A 13,378-nucleotide genomic window follows, 5' to 3' on the forward strand; every position below is an offset into this window, starting at 1 on the left:
ACATTTTTTGTTCCTATCCACAAATTCTCAAATGTTCTGTTCTTAACAAAAAAAAAGTAAAGCACACAATTATCATTTTCTTATTGACAAATTACAGCCATTGACTTGTGTACCTGATCAAGAATATGTATTTTATTGGTTGTATTTCAGACGAATCAAATCAGTTTGATACTGGAGGAAAATCTCTGAAAAAGAAAACGTCCGAGTTAAAGCACTTCATGAGACTGTTTTTTTTTTCTCTTTTGTATTGCAGGTGGTCTCATAAATTTGTCAAGCACTGTATATTAAATCTCAAATGTGTTTTGTGTGAGGAAAAAGTTCCCTTTATATGCTTGAACTATATCCCAAAGCTTTTAGTCCACCCACACTAACCCTAGACTTTGGTTTCATTGTGTTAAATGTGTCCTGCTTTGTGTTTCAGAAACATAAGATTAAAGCTGAAGGTTCTGGTCTGATAAATAGTGTTTGCCGATCAAAAGATTTCAGTCTTAGAGGTAAGTCTTACATTTATTAGTTTTTCATATTTAGCTGACACTCTTATAGGAGTAAGCTTAGTTCAGCAACAAACAAAAGTCTGATACAACAACACAAAAAAGTTCGTTTGAAAAAGAGAGTCATGGTCACAGGGTTTCTTTCATCAGGAGTGAGAAGAAAAAAGTTTGAAGTGTATTTTATAAGGAGTGCAACAAAAGGTTGAAGTTTTTGCTGCCTCTTAAACCTTCTTTTAGTAACATTTTCAAACTTCATGTGTCCTTTTATTCTATCCTGGTTAGTGATCATCTTCATTTTTTCACATCTGATCAAACTGAATCCATATACCATCAGCTTTACATGGAGCTCTCCTCTTTTTAAGTAACAAAAATATGTTCAGACAAATTAATTCAGGGGTGATATAAGTTGTAAAAAGTCAACACATCTCCAGATCACACGAAAGAGACAGACCTTCGACAGCAGGAAAAGTGTGTAGGTGTTTGAGAGGAAACTATAGATGTGATCACTGCTGTGTTAGTGTGGCTGACGTCACTGTGACAGGATGTTTGACTCAATGGTTTCCCACTGAACTGAAAACACAAATACACAAACAAAAATGGTGAGTAGGCAAACTAGGTGTAACAGTGCTGTCCGTCCACAAGGTGTCAGTATTTCTACCCAGTGAAGAGCAGGTGGAGAAGCCACATTAGCAGTAGGTGTGACTAAATTTTAATTTTTTTGTTCTCTTGTTCACAGCACAAACCTGGCAGAAGAGAATCATAATATCAAAGTTAATTGTGTTTAACTCTATTTTTTTGTGCCTTTCTTGATTATTTTCAATTAAATACATCATTTTTTATTTTCAATGTTACACCACATATTTGAAACTAGTCTACTATTTACTAGACAACAAACAAATATCTGAGACTGGTCAGAGTGGAGCACATGAACACCACAGGATGTGTGACTTTGATAAGTTCTTGTGTGTCTAATTCAGGCTGTTAGTGTGTTGTGTTCTTCAGTGTTGCAGTTGTTAACAAATCCCCAGTCCATAATGTTCATTAAGTTAAAATACATTGCAAAAAATATAATGTAGCCAAAACTATGACTACAAAAGACAATACTGGATTTATGCTACTCGTTGGTATGTTGCTAAAAATCCAACCTTAACAAGTTCTTCTTTACACTTAAAAACTCAGAAGTCCAGACACATCTCATTTAGATATATTTTAGGTCAAAAAGATGACCTTACACGCCTAAAAATAAGTTTAAAAAAGCTCCCAACTGCTGGAAAAAAATTGTCATTTTCAAAAATATGTAAAATCTCAAATCTTGACATTTTGTCAGACTTGAGGATAATTTGACCTCATAGAAAAGCATAACCTGATCGACAACACTTTGTTTAGATGTTGGTCAGACTATGCTCACTATGTTGTTTTTGTTTAGCCTGTTTTGCATTTTTGTTTCAACCAAAAATTAGTTTCTCTCACCTCCATAGTGTCTGTGATGTATTTGTTACCACTGTACTGAAAGTGCTAATTCAGTCAAGTCAAAGCAGTCAGTCACAGAATAACAGGAGTTACAGAAATCTTTAAGTTTTCTTTTTACCACCCTCCTTTTATGTAACATCTTGGCTCAAGCACAATCTATATCAGGGAGAAGAAAAACCTGCTTAACTGCCAAGAAATCCCAACAAAATCACACATACTAGCCTTAATGAGGTGACAAACACGGGTATGGAGGGAAACAATGCGGGGAAACATTCCAGTGATTTTCACCTCATCAGAGCCATTTATTGAAGTGTGAGACAACAGGAGAGTGATGAAAATGTCGACTTAACACAAAAGAATTTGTGATGCTTTGTAATTTAAAACCTTCTGGTAGAAGCAGAGGACTCTTCTTGTGGTTGAACCAGTGTTAGTTTATTGGGGTTTAGGGTTACACAAGTTGTGAAGGTTCTTGAGGTCCATGGTGGAAGTGAGTTCATGAAGGCTCACTGCCACTGGCTTTCTTTATCAATGTAGGGCCTCTTTGGATTAAAAATACTTCCAATACTAATCCTCTGTTTTTGAGGATAGTGTTTATAAAATGTGGTTTTACAGTTAACAATAATTCTGTCATCATCATTGTTTTTCTCTGATCTTTAGCCAACTAGATCTACATAATAAGCTCTGACTCTTGAACATGTTACAGTTTTTCTCAGCTGATTTGGTTCATTTCTCAGGTTAGAATTGAAAGTCTCAAAACTACTTGTTCAATCTTGAGGTCATTGTGTCATTTGTGCACATCAAAAAAGCAGTTTCTCATTTCTTTGAACAAGTTGCAAACGCTTTGGGACAACCATGCAAATGATTATGTACAATTCTCTGCTGTTTCCTTTATTATCAGTTGCTTTTGTCATGTTGATCAAAATGGATCATCACAATATTTAGTCATGAGTTCATTGCATAAGTCTTCACCTGCAAGTTCAAGCCTGAACAAGCTCTTATAACATGTCAAGTATCTATTTACAAAACTCCATCAGACTTTTTTTCTAAATTCATCTGCATTGGCAAATTGCTCCCTGGTCAATCTTGATTTTCTCTAACAAATGGCAATGTGTGAAGAATCAGATGAAGCAATAATCAACCAGGTTTCTGAAATAGCTCAAAGGTGCATCTCATGAACCATCAGCTGGTGGGTATGTGTACTTTCTTTCTCAAACAGTGGCGACACATTTCCTGCAAAAGGCAATAACGATCTTTCACATCCGTGGACCATGTTGTCAATCATAAGCTTTTGATGGTCGAGTTTGAAGGATGCGGCCAAAAGTTTGGAGAACAACTGTGTCTTCAATCATTCAGACTGTTTGTGGACAGAGAAGATCTTTGTTGTGATGTGAATGAGAATTTGTGGCCCAGCATACAGGAACATAAGGAGGTGTAGGAAGACTGCACTGCACTGTAATTCCCACAGCACTGCATGAACAGTTTTCCCCTAAAGAGGCTGTTCTTTGTTCACGTCTCTACTTTTGTTTTGTTTTTTTCTCTGTCCTATGCAGCGCATTCTTCTCTTTTCTGTATCACAACGATGGGGTCAGAAAATGAGAATATTGTCCAGTCTCTTGCAATCAATCTCTCACATACGCTAAGAGGTAACTTACAATTTACAGTAACTGTCATCAAAACTTTTAGCATAGTTTACATCAGAACATCCTTTCAGAGTAAACTGTTATACTGTCCTGTCACAATGACACAAGGACTCATCATTCTGATGCACTGACATGTTCCCTGACACAGGAATTTACCTTTGAGGGATAAACAAATGATTTTGAGAAGGAGACTGGCTTTTGCGATCCTTGTACAGATTTATTAAGTTACTTTTTAAATATGTGCAGATCATTGCTTTAATTTAGTTTAATTCTAACAACTTTGAAGGAGACATGTATTGAATACTAACAAAGGTAAAATTTGATGCAGTTAAAGGTCAAACTGATTCTTTAATCTGAATAACACTTTTTTCCTCTCCTTGTAGGTAAACAGGTGATCTTGAGCCACACTGTGAACATTCAGCAGCAGCAGCTGTGGGATGTGTCCTCTCATTAGCATGTGAATCACTCTCACTGTCTGCTGTAATGAAAGAGGTGATCATGACATGTAACAGTTTAAGTGGCTGATAACAGCAAACATTACATATGTACAGTGAATGGAAAAGTTCTGTAACCACCCAAACATGTTTGGGACAGCACTGTTTGTACTTTCAAAGTTACAGAAAAGGTCCCTTTGTTTTCTATGTTAATTAACCTCTTTAAGTCACAACTACAGACAACAGCTAGTTTGTGACGTGTCACACAGAGGCTCAATTTTTTTTTTTTTTTCAATATTTCAACATATTTTGTTCCCCCCAGTGCTGCTGTCACTTTGAAGCTAATAGATAGATAGATAGATAGATAGATAGATAGATAGATAGATAGATAGATAGATAGATAGATAGATAGATAGCTAGATAGATAGATAGATAGATAGATAGATAGATAGATAGATAGATAGATAGATAGATAGATAGATAGATAGATAGATAGATAGAGAGAGAGATAGAGAGATAGATAGATAGATAGATAGATAGATAGATAGATAGATAGATAGATAGATAGATAGATAGATAGATAGATAGATAGATAGATAGATAGATAGATAGATAGATGAGGATTTTTTCTTCATAAACCTATTTTTAATAATTTCCTGAAATATGTAGCTGATAGTCTTTACATATTTATTATTGTTCACAAATCATGATGTTTAAATAAAAACAATCAACAAAGCCCAGAGATGATGGTTGATAGAAAAGTTGACATAATGTGAACATTTCTGATCTAGGCACACTGCAGGAGATCACCCACCTGTCAGTCAAACCAGCCACAATCCTGATTATACATGAATATATCCATTTACCAGTCAAATCAAACAACTGAGTTATAAACTCTCATCTGTCTTTCACACTAGGGTCAATAGTCAGCATAGGTTGCCACATAAATATGAGAAAAAAGACCAAAAAAATCTTCCAAAACAGTACATTTCAATGGTTGTTTGTTTTTGTCTTCAAACATCTTATTGAGAAAGTCATAAATACTTTCTTATATTTTGGGGGAAAAAAGGAATTTCGATTTTTGTCATCCATGTTTTTGTAAAATAATAACAGGCTTTATTGCACAAAGTTAACATAGCTGAACCTAACATAAAACTATAAAAATCCGTCTTTAGATCCACCCACCAGGCTTGCTTTTTCTTATAGTTTTGCTGTCTACGTGAAGTTTCAGGAACCATTTCTGCACAAAGCATTCATGGGCTTTCCTCCAAATTTCACTCAGAGGCACACCCCTCTTTCAGGTAACATGTTGATAAATGTGAATGAGGATCACTGATGTAAATGAGCATTGCTATTATGTGTGACTCAAATCAGCAGGTTTGATCTTCAAACTGGAGCACAGTGATTAGATAGCTCATTTAAATATCACTCACCCTTGTTTTGTGTATTATAGGAGTTTAGAAGGCTGAACACTAACAAAGACACTAAACCTCAGTTTCTACAGTATAGTAGAAAAAAAGCAATAATAATCAGGAAGCAGGCTATTAATTTATGATATAAATTCATGTTCCCAACATTAGATTTTACTTTGGTTGAAGTTTTGGCCCATGGATCCAATAACTGAGCTGCAGACAAAGATGGGCGGGTCTGAGCCTGAGAACAGCACACACCTGACAGTAATTAAGTATCAGCTGAGGTTTGTGAGCTGCTGCTTCACAGAGACAGTTTTGATGTAAGTACTTTTGTGAACAACTAAAAGCCTCAGAAAGGAATGAGTTACTGATTTTAAGACACAGTTTGTTTGTTTTTTTGGCAAAAAGGTGTAGTTTCCATTCAAATTGTAGAGGAGTGACTTGATAAACAGCTCACTGGATTGTACAGCATCACACAGGTAATACTAAATATTACCCCTGAATTGTTTGGAAAGCACTGGCTTAGACTTATGAAGATTTTAGATTTGTAGTGAATGTAGTGTTCCTGATTAAATGAACGGTGGTTAGTCTGTGGGAACTGTTCAATGACATCAAGATTTGACCTAAGTTTTTTTCTTTGTTGAGTGAGTTGTTTCTGTTGTTTGAATGGTTTTTCATATTTGTTTTGAGGTAAACAGCTACCTGGATTTTTTTAGCAGTTGTGCATACAGGAAGAAACATGTCATACACCATGTTCATGTGTAGAATCAGATGTTTGGCCCTTTGAAAGCTGAGGTTATAAAATTTGAGTGCCCTCAGAACATCTGCATAGTAATGTTGATGATGGTTGTTTTCTGTGATCTCTGGCTCCACCTCCAGCTGTAACGGCTCATTGTCCTATCAAAAGGTCCTCATCAAGCTGCAGTGCACACCCTGCAATGCCCCATTGTCCCCACAGGTCATAAATCCACATCAGGCTTCCCTGAGACCACTTCTGCTGTCACAGACTTTGTGATCACTGCTCGCTGTGTGGGACCTGACTCTGTTGACAACATGCAGGCCAAGAGAGAGAGCTGTGGAGGCCCAGCCTGCAGCTCTTGGCGCTGTTCTGTCGGTAGGGGCACTACCTTCTTGGCTAAAATCGCTGTTGTCCTGCAGCGCACTCCTGGAAAGATGCTCATCTTTGCTCAGGTGAGAATGTGAAAAAAACTGACTTTAATACTCTCTGCTCTGCACCCACCTTTAACTACTTTTTGGGCTCCTGATGAAGCTTTTAAAGACAATATTCAGACTTAAGTTTATCTGTAGGTTATATGAAGGTTTGGTGTATGGTTTTGAGTTGAAAGGTTAAACTAAGTTCTCAGACAATACATTAAATAGAGCTTCTGGTTTGCTGTGCATACTTCAGTTTTCCTGAGGTTGATTTTTATAGTTTCTATGTCTCACTTATGAAGGTTTTAAGGCTGTGGAGATTTCAGGGTGTCAAGTATTTCAAATCACTCTCTTATCTTTATTTTTCAGTTGATGGACAGGATGGTGTCCCTCGTTGGTGAAGACACACAAGCTCTTAGAAACAACCTCAGAGTCTGCTTATCCACCAATAAATGTTTTGTCAAGGTGAGTTCTTTTCCCCTAACTCCTAACCTGACAAATATTCTGAGGTTTAGAGGCCTTTGTTGTAGTAGCTTTCAGACTAATCAATGTTTGGTTTGAATTTCCCAGATTCCAATAGTCCCAGCCACAGGGGACAGTAAGAGGACAGTAAGTAAGAGGAACTACTGGAAGCTGGACCTCAATCAAGTCACGGCCAAGATGGTGCGTCGTCACTTCAAAGGGATCCTGCATCTCTTCCCAGAGCTGGCCTGTGAAGGAGAAACTGATACCTCAAGCAGGGTGTCAAAGCAGTGCTGCTCAGCTCCTCTTTCTCCTGAACCTTCAGAGCCTTCAGTCTCTGGAGATGTCCAGATCAGGTGTGAGGTAAAGTTCAGCAGTCCTTTCTCCATTGAATCCATCCTGAAGAGAGACAGCCCCTCCCCTCGAGCCCTCCTGGCCTCTCCTCTGTGCAGTGTGCCGGTCAGAGCGGAGCAGAGAGTCGGGACGAAGAGGCGCTTCAGCTGGGACTCTGAGCAGCTTCTCTTCCTGCAGGCCTCAGCTGGCAGTTCCTCTGTCTGCTCAGCAGGAGGCAGCACACACCGTGGACTCGCTAAGCCTCTTGGGAAAACTCACGAGCCTTCATTCCTGTACACAAGAGCGGCTGCTCATTACAGCAGCCCAAACAGCAGTTACATCACTTACTCTGTCCCAGCATTTACCCATGATGCTTTGCGTTTTCGTTTGTAAATATGGATCTGCTTTCAAAATGCACTTTAAATGTTAAATGTTTTTGAGTGGAGTGGATTCCTCAGAGGGCTTTTACTTTAAAAAGAAAAGAAAAGAAAAAGTCATGGAAGGTCAGAGAAGACCTGATGAGTTTCCACTGTCTGTATTTCTTTTATTTATGGCTTTCTCTAACAGTAGATACTCCTGTGTCCTGAAGTTCTACTTTTTGTTGACTGAGATCAAAAAGATTTTTTTACACTCTGGAAGGCTGAATTTTAGCTATTTTTTTAAACATATCATGGATGTGTTAAACTACATGTCCTCTTAAGGGCAGTGTCTGAAAGCTGGATTATTTTTTTTTATAAACCAGCTTCCCTTGAAATTCAATAAATGCATTTTTCTCTCTCATACAAATCAGTGTTTTTTCTGCATAGGCTAGCCTCATAATTTTACCAACTCCTTATTACAATCTCTTTTCACAATTATATGTCACAACCTCTAATCTCATCTGTAAATGTGGGTCATGCCATGTTCAAAGTGTTATAGTACAAACTCCAGTATCCAGTGGTGCATGTCCTGGTTCCACACACCATAAACTACAAAGTGTTTTATTAATCATGGTTGATATCAGTAGCATATAATCACACTCAACCTTTGGACCTCGCCCCATTCCCTGTGGTTAGCCTAATTAGGCTGTGATATAATGCTGAGTTGAGTGACCACAGTGGCAAGGCTAGGTTGAGCAAACATGTAGATGTCTGTTTGCAGCACAGCTGTCTAAGAGATAACCTACTTGGTTTGTGTGTTCACTTAACGAGTCGCAGAAACAGAAGACGGACATTTCAAGAGTAGTTGGGTCATTTTAAAAAATGAGTTTATTGATATTGTCATATGCACATATGCATGCTACAGACACTGGCCCCCACCAACAAATGGGGATCTTGAGAGGAAAACAAACACACTCTTGATCTTAGCAGTCAATTGAAGGAATGCCATATATGTGAATGAAGAGGTAGAATAAAAAAAACGTAACGTGTGCAACAGGCTGGATCTGAAACTAGGCTGCAGAATTCCTCTGATTTCAAGACTTCTTTAAAGTCCAGTTGGTTTTCCAAATTATGCTCTGAATCATCATGACCTAGATAATCGAGGACCTTCACTGACATGCCGCCAAATAGTTTCACTAAACAAACAAAAATGCCTTAATGGCTTATTATTGAGTCACACAGCTATTTTATACCTTGCAGAGCATTTCATCTGTGATCCCCTGCTATTAGATATGATATCTCTTTATGCAAATCAACCAAGTCTGGGAATGACCACCATTAGCCTCTTAAAAACAAAGAAAAACTGCACTGTGTGCATGAGGCATAGAGGGGGGTCTTACATGGGGCCAGTAAACATGGAGAGAAGTGATGATGTAATTTGAAAGTTTGATCATGAATCCCGATATCCAGTGATATAAGAAGTACATTGCAAACAACTCTTTGTTAATGGGAAAAAATACATTTATCTTGCTGAGTTTGTAACAGAGCACAACAAAGACGAAGCTAAGCGTGCCTGTCTTCTTTTGAAACCACCCGTATGTCTCTGATGTTTAGTTGTGAATCCTATGACCTTTCTTTGATCACGCATCTTATTCTGGATCTCTCATCCCTTTTCCGTTCAAGGAAATTCAAAAATTTAAAGATTTGATGAATTCTTTGTAACTGCACATAGATCCACACAATAAAGCTATGTTTTCATGTACACTCTGCAGCAATTCATACACTTTATGTCTTGTGTCATGCATGTTGTTGGTAAATGACAGCTGAGAAATATGTTATCAGTCTTACAATAGAGGTGAGTAGACTGTCAGTCTTTATAGACTGACTCAAATTGCCATTTGAATCAAATCCCTTTATCCTCTGAGACCATGCTTCCTCATACACACACTGTTTTGACTTTCTTGTGTTACATGGTAACAGAAACCAATGATCCCCATGTGGGATCATCATTTATGTGTTAAAAAAAACCTGATTATAGACTATTTTCAGGGTTAACACTTTTTATCCCATATTGATCCCAAAAAGGTCCGGAAAATCAAAAATGCATTGTGATCAAAATGTAGGCTCATCTCTGACCTCTGTCCTCCTGAGTGATCAGAGTTCAGTCCCTGCTGTTTTAAGTTAAGTTTGTCCACTGATGATCTGATCACTGAGTGTGAGCATTAAGCCTTAATATGAAGGCAGTATTTGTCATTTGAATTACCCATTAATACATAACACAGCACAGTGTTTAATTCAGCTTTACACAATTTGTGATCTAAGTACGCTGGATCTTCTGCTACCACTTACCATTCAGTCACTTGAATCACAAAGGCTAAAGTGTGAGGGATTGTGGGAAAAAGGCTGGACCAAACTTCTTTTTCACACCTTCACAATCACATGGACGACAGGTTAGCATAGAAATGACAAAGCATGGCAAGCAGTGATTTGAGACCCACACCCTCAACAAAAGACACTTCAGCTCTACAAACAGGCTCAGCAACAAGCCTGAGAGCAGACAGCAAATATTATGCAAGTGTGAGGAGGATGTACCGAGATTTTACTGCTCGACACACAACAGTCATGAGTTAGACACCAAACTTGAGAAAAACTTGCCTAAAAAGAAGTTAAAGTCTGCTGTTAGAGTTAAATGCTCACCAGATTATCAAGATTATCCCATTCATCTTTTCCGCCATTTTTAAAACATCATAGCCAGTTATTGGAAAATTACTCTTACATCATGTGGTTTTGTTTAACTTTGAAATGCTGAGTTAAGCTTTAACTACACTTTATATTTTAGTGTCACAAAAAGCTTTTCGATTTATAAATAGCTGGATAGATTCAGTTATCTGAGGTCAAATTCAGACATCAGTTCCTGTCAGAATTATGTCCCCCTCTTATCAGTCAACATTAAGGTCAGCAAATTCTCCCTGATAACATCAGAGCATGTGAGCACTGCAGTTAAAGACAAACTGAAGGAGGTTTGTCATGAGACAAGATCTGGGACCAGACAGAGGGCGAGGAAAACAGGAGTTGGGTGAGCTCAGCATTTGGCAGCGTGTGCCTACGACATACTTCCAGCTAGTGGGATTACTGGCGGACGACCTAGATTGCGATGCAGCTCTCTTGCCCTCCATCTTTCTCTCTTTCTCTCTCTCTCTGTACTGAATGGCCAACAGAGATTACAGTCAGAGAGCAGAGTCTGGCAGTCAGACAGAGCCGCTGAGCATGTGACCAACTGAGACAAAACACTCCTCTCTTCCCTTTTTCTTTACTGCTTCTTACTCACCCCTTTGTTCTTAGGCTCTAATTTTCCTATTACCATTTCTCCCTCACAGCAGCCTCTTTTTGGAGGTTTTTGGTCCCTTAATAGGATGAAAAAAGGGCCTCATAAAAGGGCACAGAGCCTGCTTTCTTTGGGGAATGTTTATAGGACCCAGATGTTGAGATGAGAAGAAAATTCATAGAAGTGCTGATGAGAAATGATACCAGAGAATCGCTGACAGGATCGCCTTTCATTGCACAGTCACAGAACACTAGAGCTTGTCTGTTTCTCTGTCTGTCTGTCTGTCGGCGTACTGTAAAAGATTAGCGTCAGTTATGTGTGTATACTGATTGAGTAAACTGGTTCAGGCATTAATCCTTCTGAGTGCTGTGTTGCGAGGAGGATCCTCTCTGTACTTTCAGTACAGGGGAGCAGTGGTCAGGATTTCCTAGGCCTCACCCTGTCACTATGTGTGTGCGTGTGTATGTGGGTGTGCTTTGAAGACACTATAATTTGTGAATGGGTCTTTCCCTTAAAATCCTTAACCCAAAATAAAACCAGCAGCAGCATAACCTCTGCACATGGCGCTCTAACTGTGATGAGTTTACACCAGAGTTTGTTGAGATTACAGAGAAAATTTACAGTGCTACTGAAATATGCCTGCTCAGCATTAGTCATCTCCACTCAAAAGGACAAATGAGAGGATGTGACTCTGTGTGTGTGTGTGTGTGTGTGTGTGTGTGTGTGTGTGTGTGTGTGTGTGTGTGTGTGTGTGTGTGTGTGTGTGTGTGTGTGTGTGTGTGTGTGTGTGTGCGTGTGTGTGTGTGTGTGTGCGTGCACAGGCTCTTCCCCAGACAGTCTTGTTTATATGAAGGCTTGAAGACACCAGGGAGGTCTGCTCCCTTTAGAGCGAATGACTAAAATTAGTTCCCAAACTTCCACTTCCTTCCTCTTGACTCTGTGGTCTCTGCAGCCAAAAGAAAATATCTTACAAAGATGAAATAATGCCCATAACTATGACATAAACTGCTTGTAAATAAGAATAAAAATGAAATGTCATCATAAAATAAAACTTAGAAGTAACACAGAAACACCCAGTGAGAGGACAGGCTTTCTGATTCTTTTGATTCCACCTCCAGGTCTTGGCTCCTCTTGGGGTTTGGTGCAGGAGCATCAACTGTCACAATTTGCTCTGGCAGACCATAAGAGGCAAACAGTACTCTCAGCCTTGTGACAGTAGCCTGTGCGGTGATTTGTGACTTATGAAACACATCCAACCTTTTGCTATAGGGGCCTACAGCTGTCATGAACATGTGATTCAGAAAGGGTCCAGCAAAGTCAGTTTGCACTATCTTCCCAGAAACTCCCACAGATGTAGTAGGACACATTGCCAGTTTTTTTTTTCCCCGATTTGCCCCAAATCAGAGTCAAAATTTGACCACCATACATATTTTCCTGCTAAACCTTAGTTTTTCACCATGTCTCGGTGCCCAGTATGGGCCACTTGCGACATAGTGATAGTCCACCACTGAATCTGTGGAGCAGCCACATATTGATATCTCAATTTAACTTGCAATCTGTGATAATGTCCAGCATGGAAAAGTCACCTACTCTTCCACTCCCTCACAGTCACAATGATGCGTTTGTGTACTGAAACATGGTACTGTTTGATTTTACATGAATCGGTACTTAGTAATACACAGGGAATTCAGTTGGTACCTATAAACGTACCTGATTCAGTGGCCATCCCTAAATACAAACCTGCTAAAGTAATGAAACAGGCCCTAGAAAGCCTGTAGCATGCTAACATCGCTGGGCCATGTTTCGTGGCTCTTACCTTGTCCTTGGAGGGCTGCATACTATGTTCATCCAAACTCAAACTTTGAATGTTTCCTCTTGTAGTTTCATCTGTGGTCTTTTCTCCTTCAGGTGTTTCTGGATTTTCTGCAGGTTACTGAGATGAGCACCCAGTGAGCAGTAGGTCATCAAAGACCCCAGCTTCTGACAAGTCTTTCTCTATGTTTTCCATGATCCATGGAAGATGGATAGGGCTAAACTCATCTGAAAAGGGAGTCTGTTGGACACAAATAGTCAGCTGTTGACACCTATGGGTGTTAATGGTTGTGTACTTCTTGGAGTCATTGTCAGGTTTCCTGGCAGGATCTCCACATCAACACAAAGATGCAGTGCATCGATTTTCACTAAGATTGAAGCTTTTATGTCTCCAAGAGACCCTAAATTCATCCTTAAAACCTTAGGGTTCTTCTGCAGCACCTCATAAAATGATTTACATTGAGTTAAATTGAGACTATTGTTGCTTA

General features: G+C 39.0%; 1 protein-coding gene across 4 annotated transcripts; it reads left to right on the top strand.

The window, feature by feature from the left end:
* The first annotated feature begins 5,686 nt into the window (after positions 1–5,686).
* On the top strand, positions 5,687–8,120 carry LOC141803144 (uncharacterized). 4 transcript variants are annotated; one of them, XM_074687059.1, is made up of 5 exons: positions 5,687–5,767; positions 5,856–5,926; positions 6,327–6,638; positions 6,969–7,064; positions 7,170–8,120. In XM_074687059.1, the coding sequence occupies exons 3-5, from the start codon at positions 6,501–6,503 to the stop codon at positions 7,785–7,787; spliced, it is 852 nt and encodes a 283-aa protein (XP_074543160.1). In that variant the 5' UTR covers positions 5,687–5,767; positions 5,856–5,926; positions 6,327–6,500; the 3' UTR covers positions 7,788–8,120. The 4 variants fall into 4 exon arrangements, with proteins under 4 accessions (XP_074543160.1, XP_074543159.1, XP_074543162.1 ...); XM_074687058.1 differs by having other exon boundaries at positions 5,688–5,926; XM_074687061.1 differs by having other exon boundaries at positions 5,688–5,926; positions 6,355–6,638.
* Positions 8,121–13,378: the final 5,258 nt, after the last annotated feature.

The sequence above is a fragment of the Halichoeres trimaculatus genome, unplaced genomic scaffold, assembly GCF_033239565.1.
Source record: "Halichoeres trimaculatus isolate MK-OKI-2021-1 unplaced genomic scaffold, fHalTri1.1 fHalTri1_scaffold_14, whole genome shotgun sequence".
Taxonomy (NCBI): Eukaryota; Metazoa; Chordata; class Actinopteri; order Labriformes; family Labridae; genus Halichoeres; species Halichoeres trimaculatus.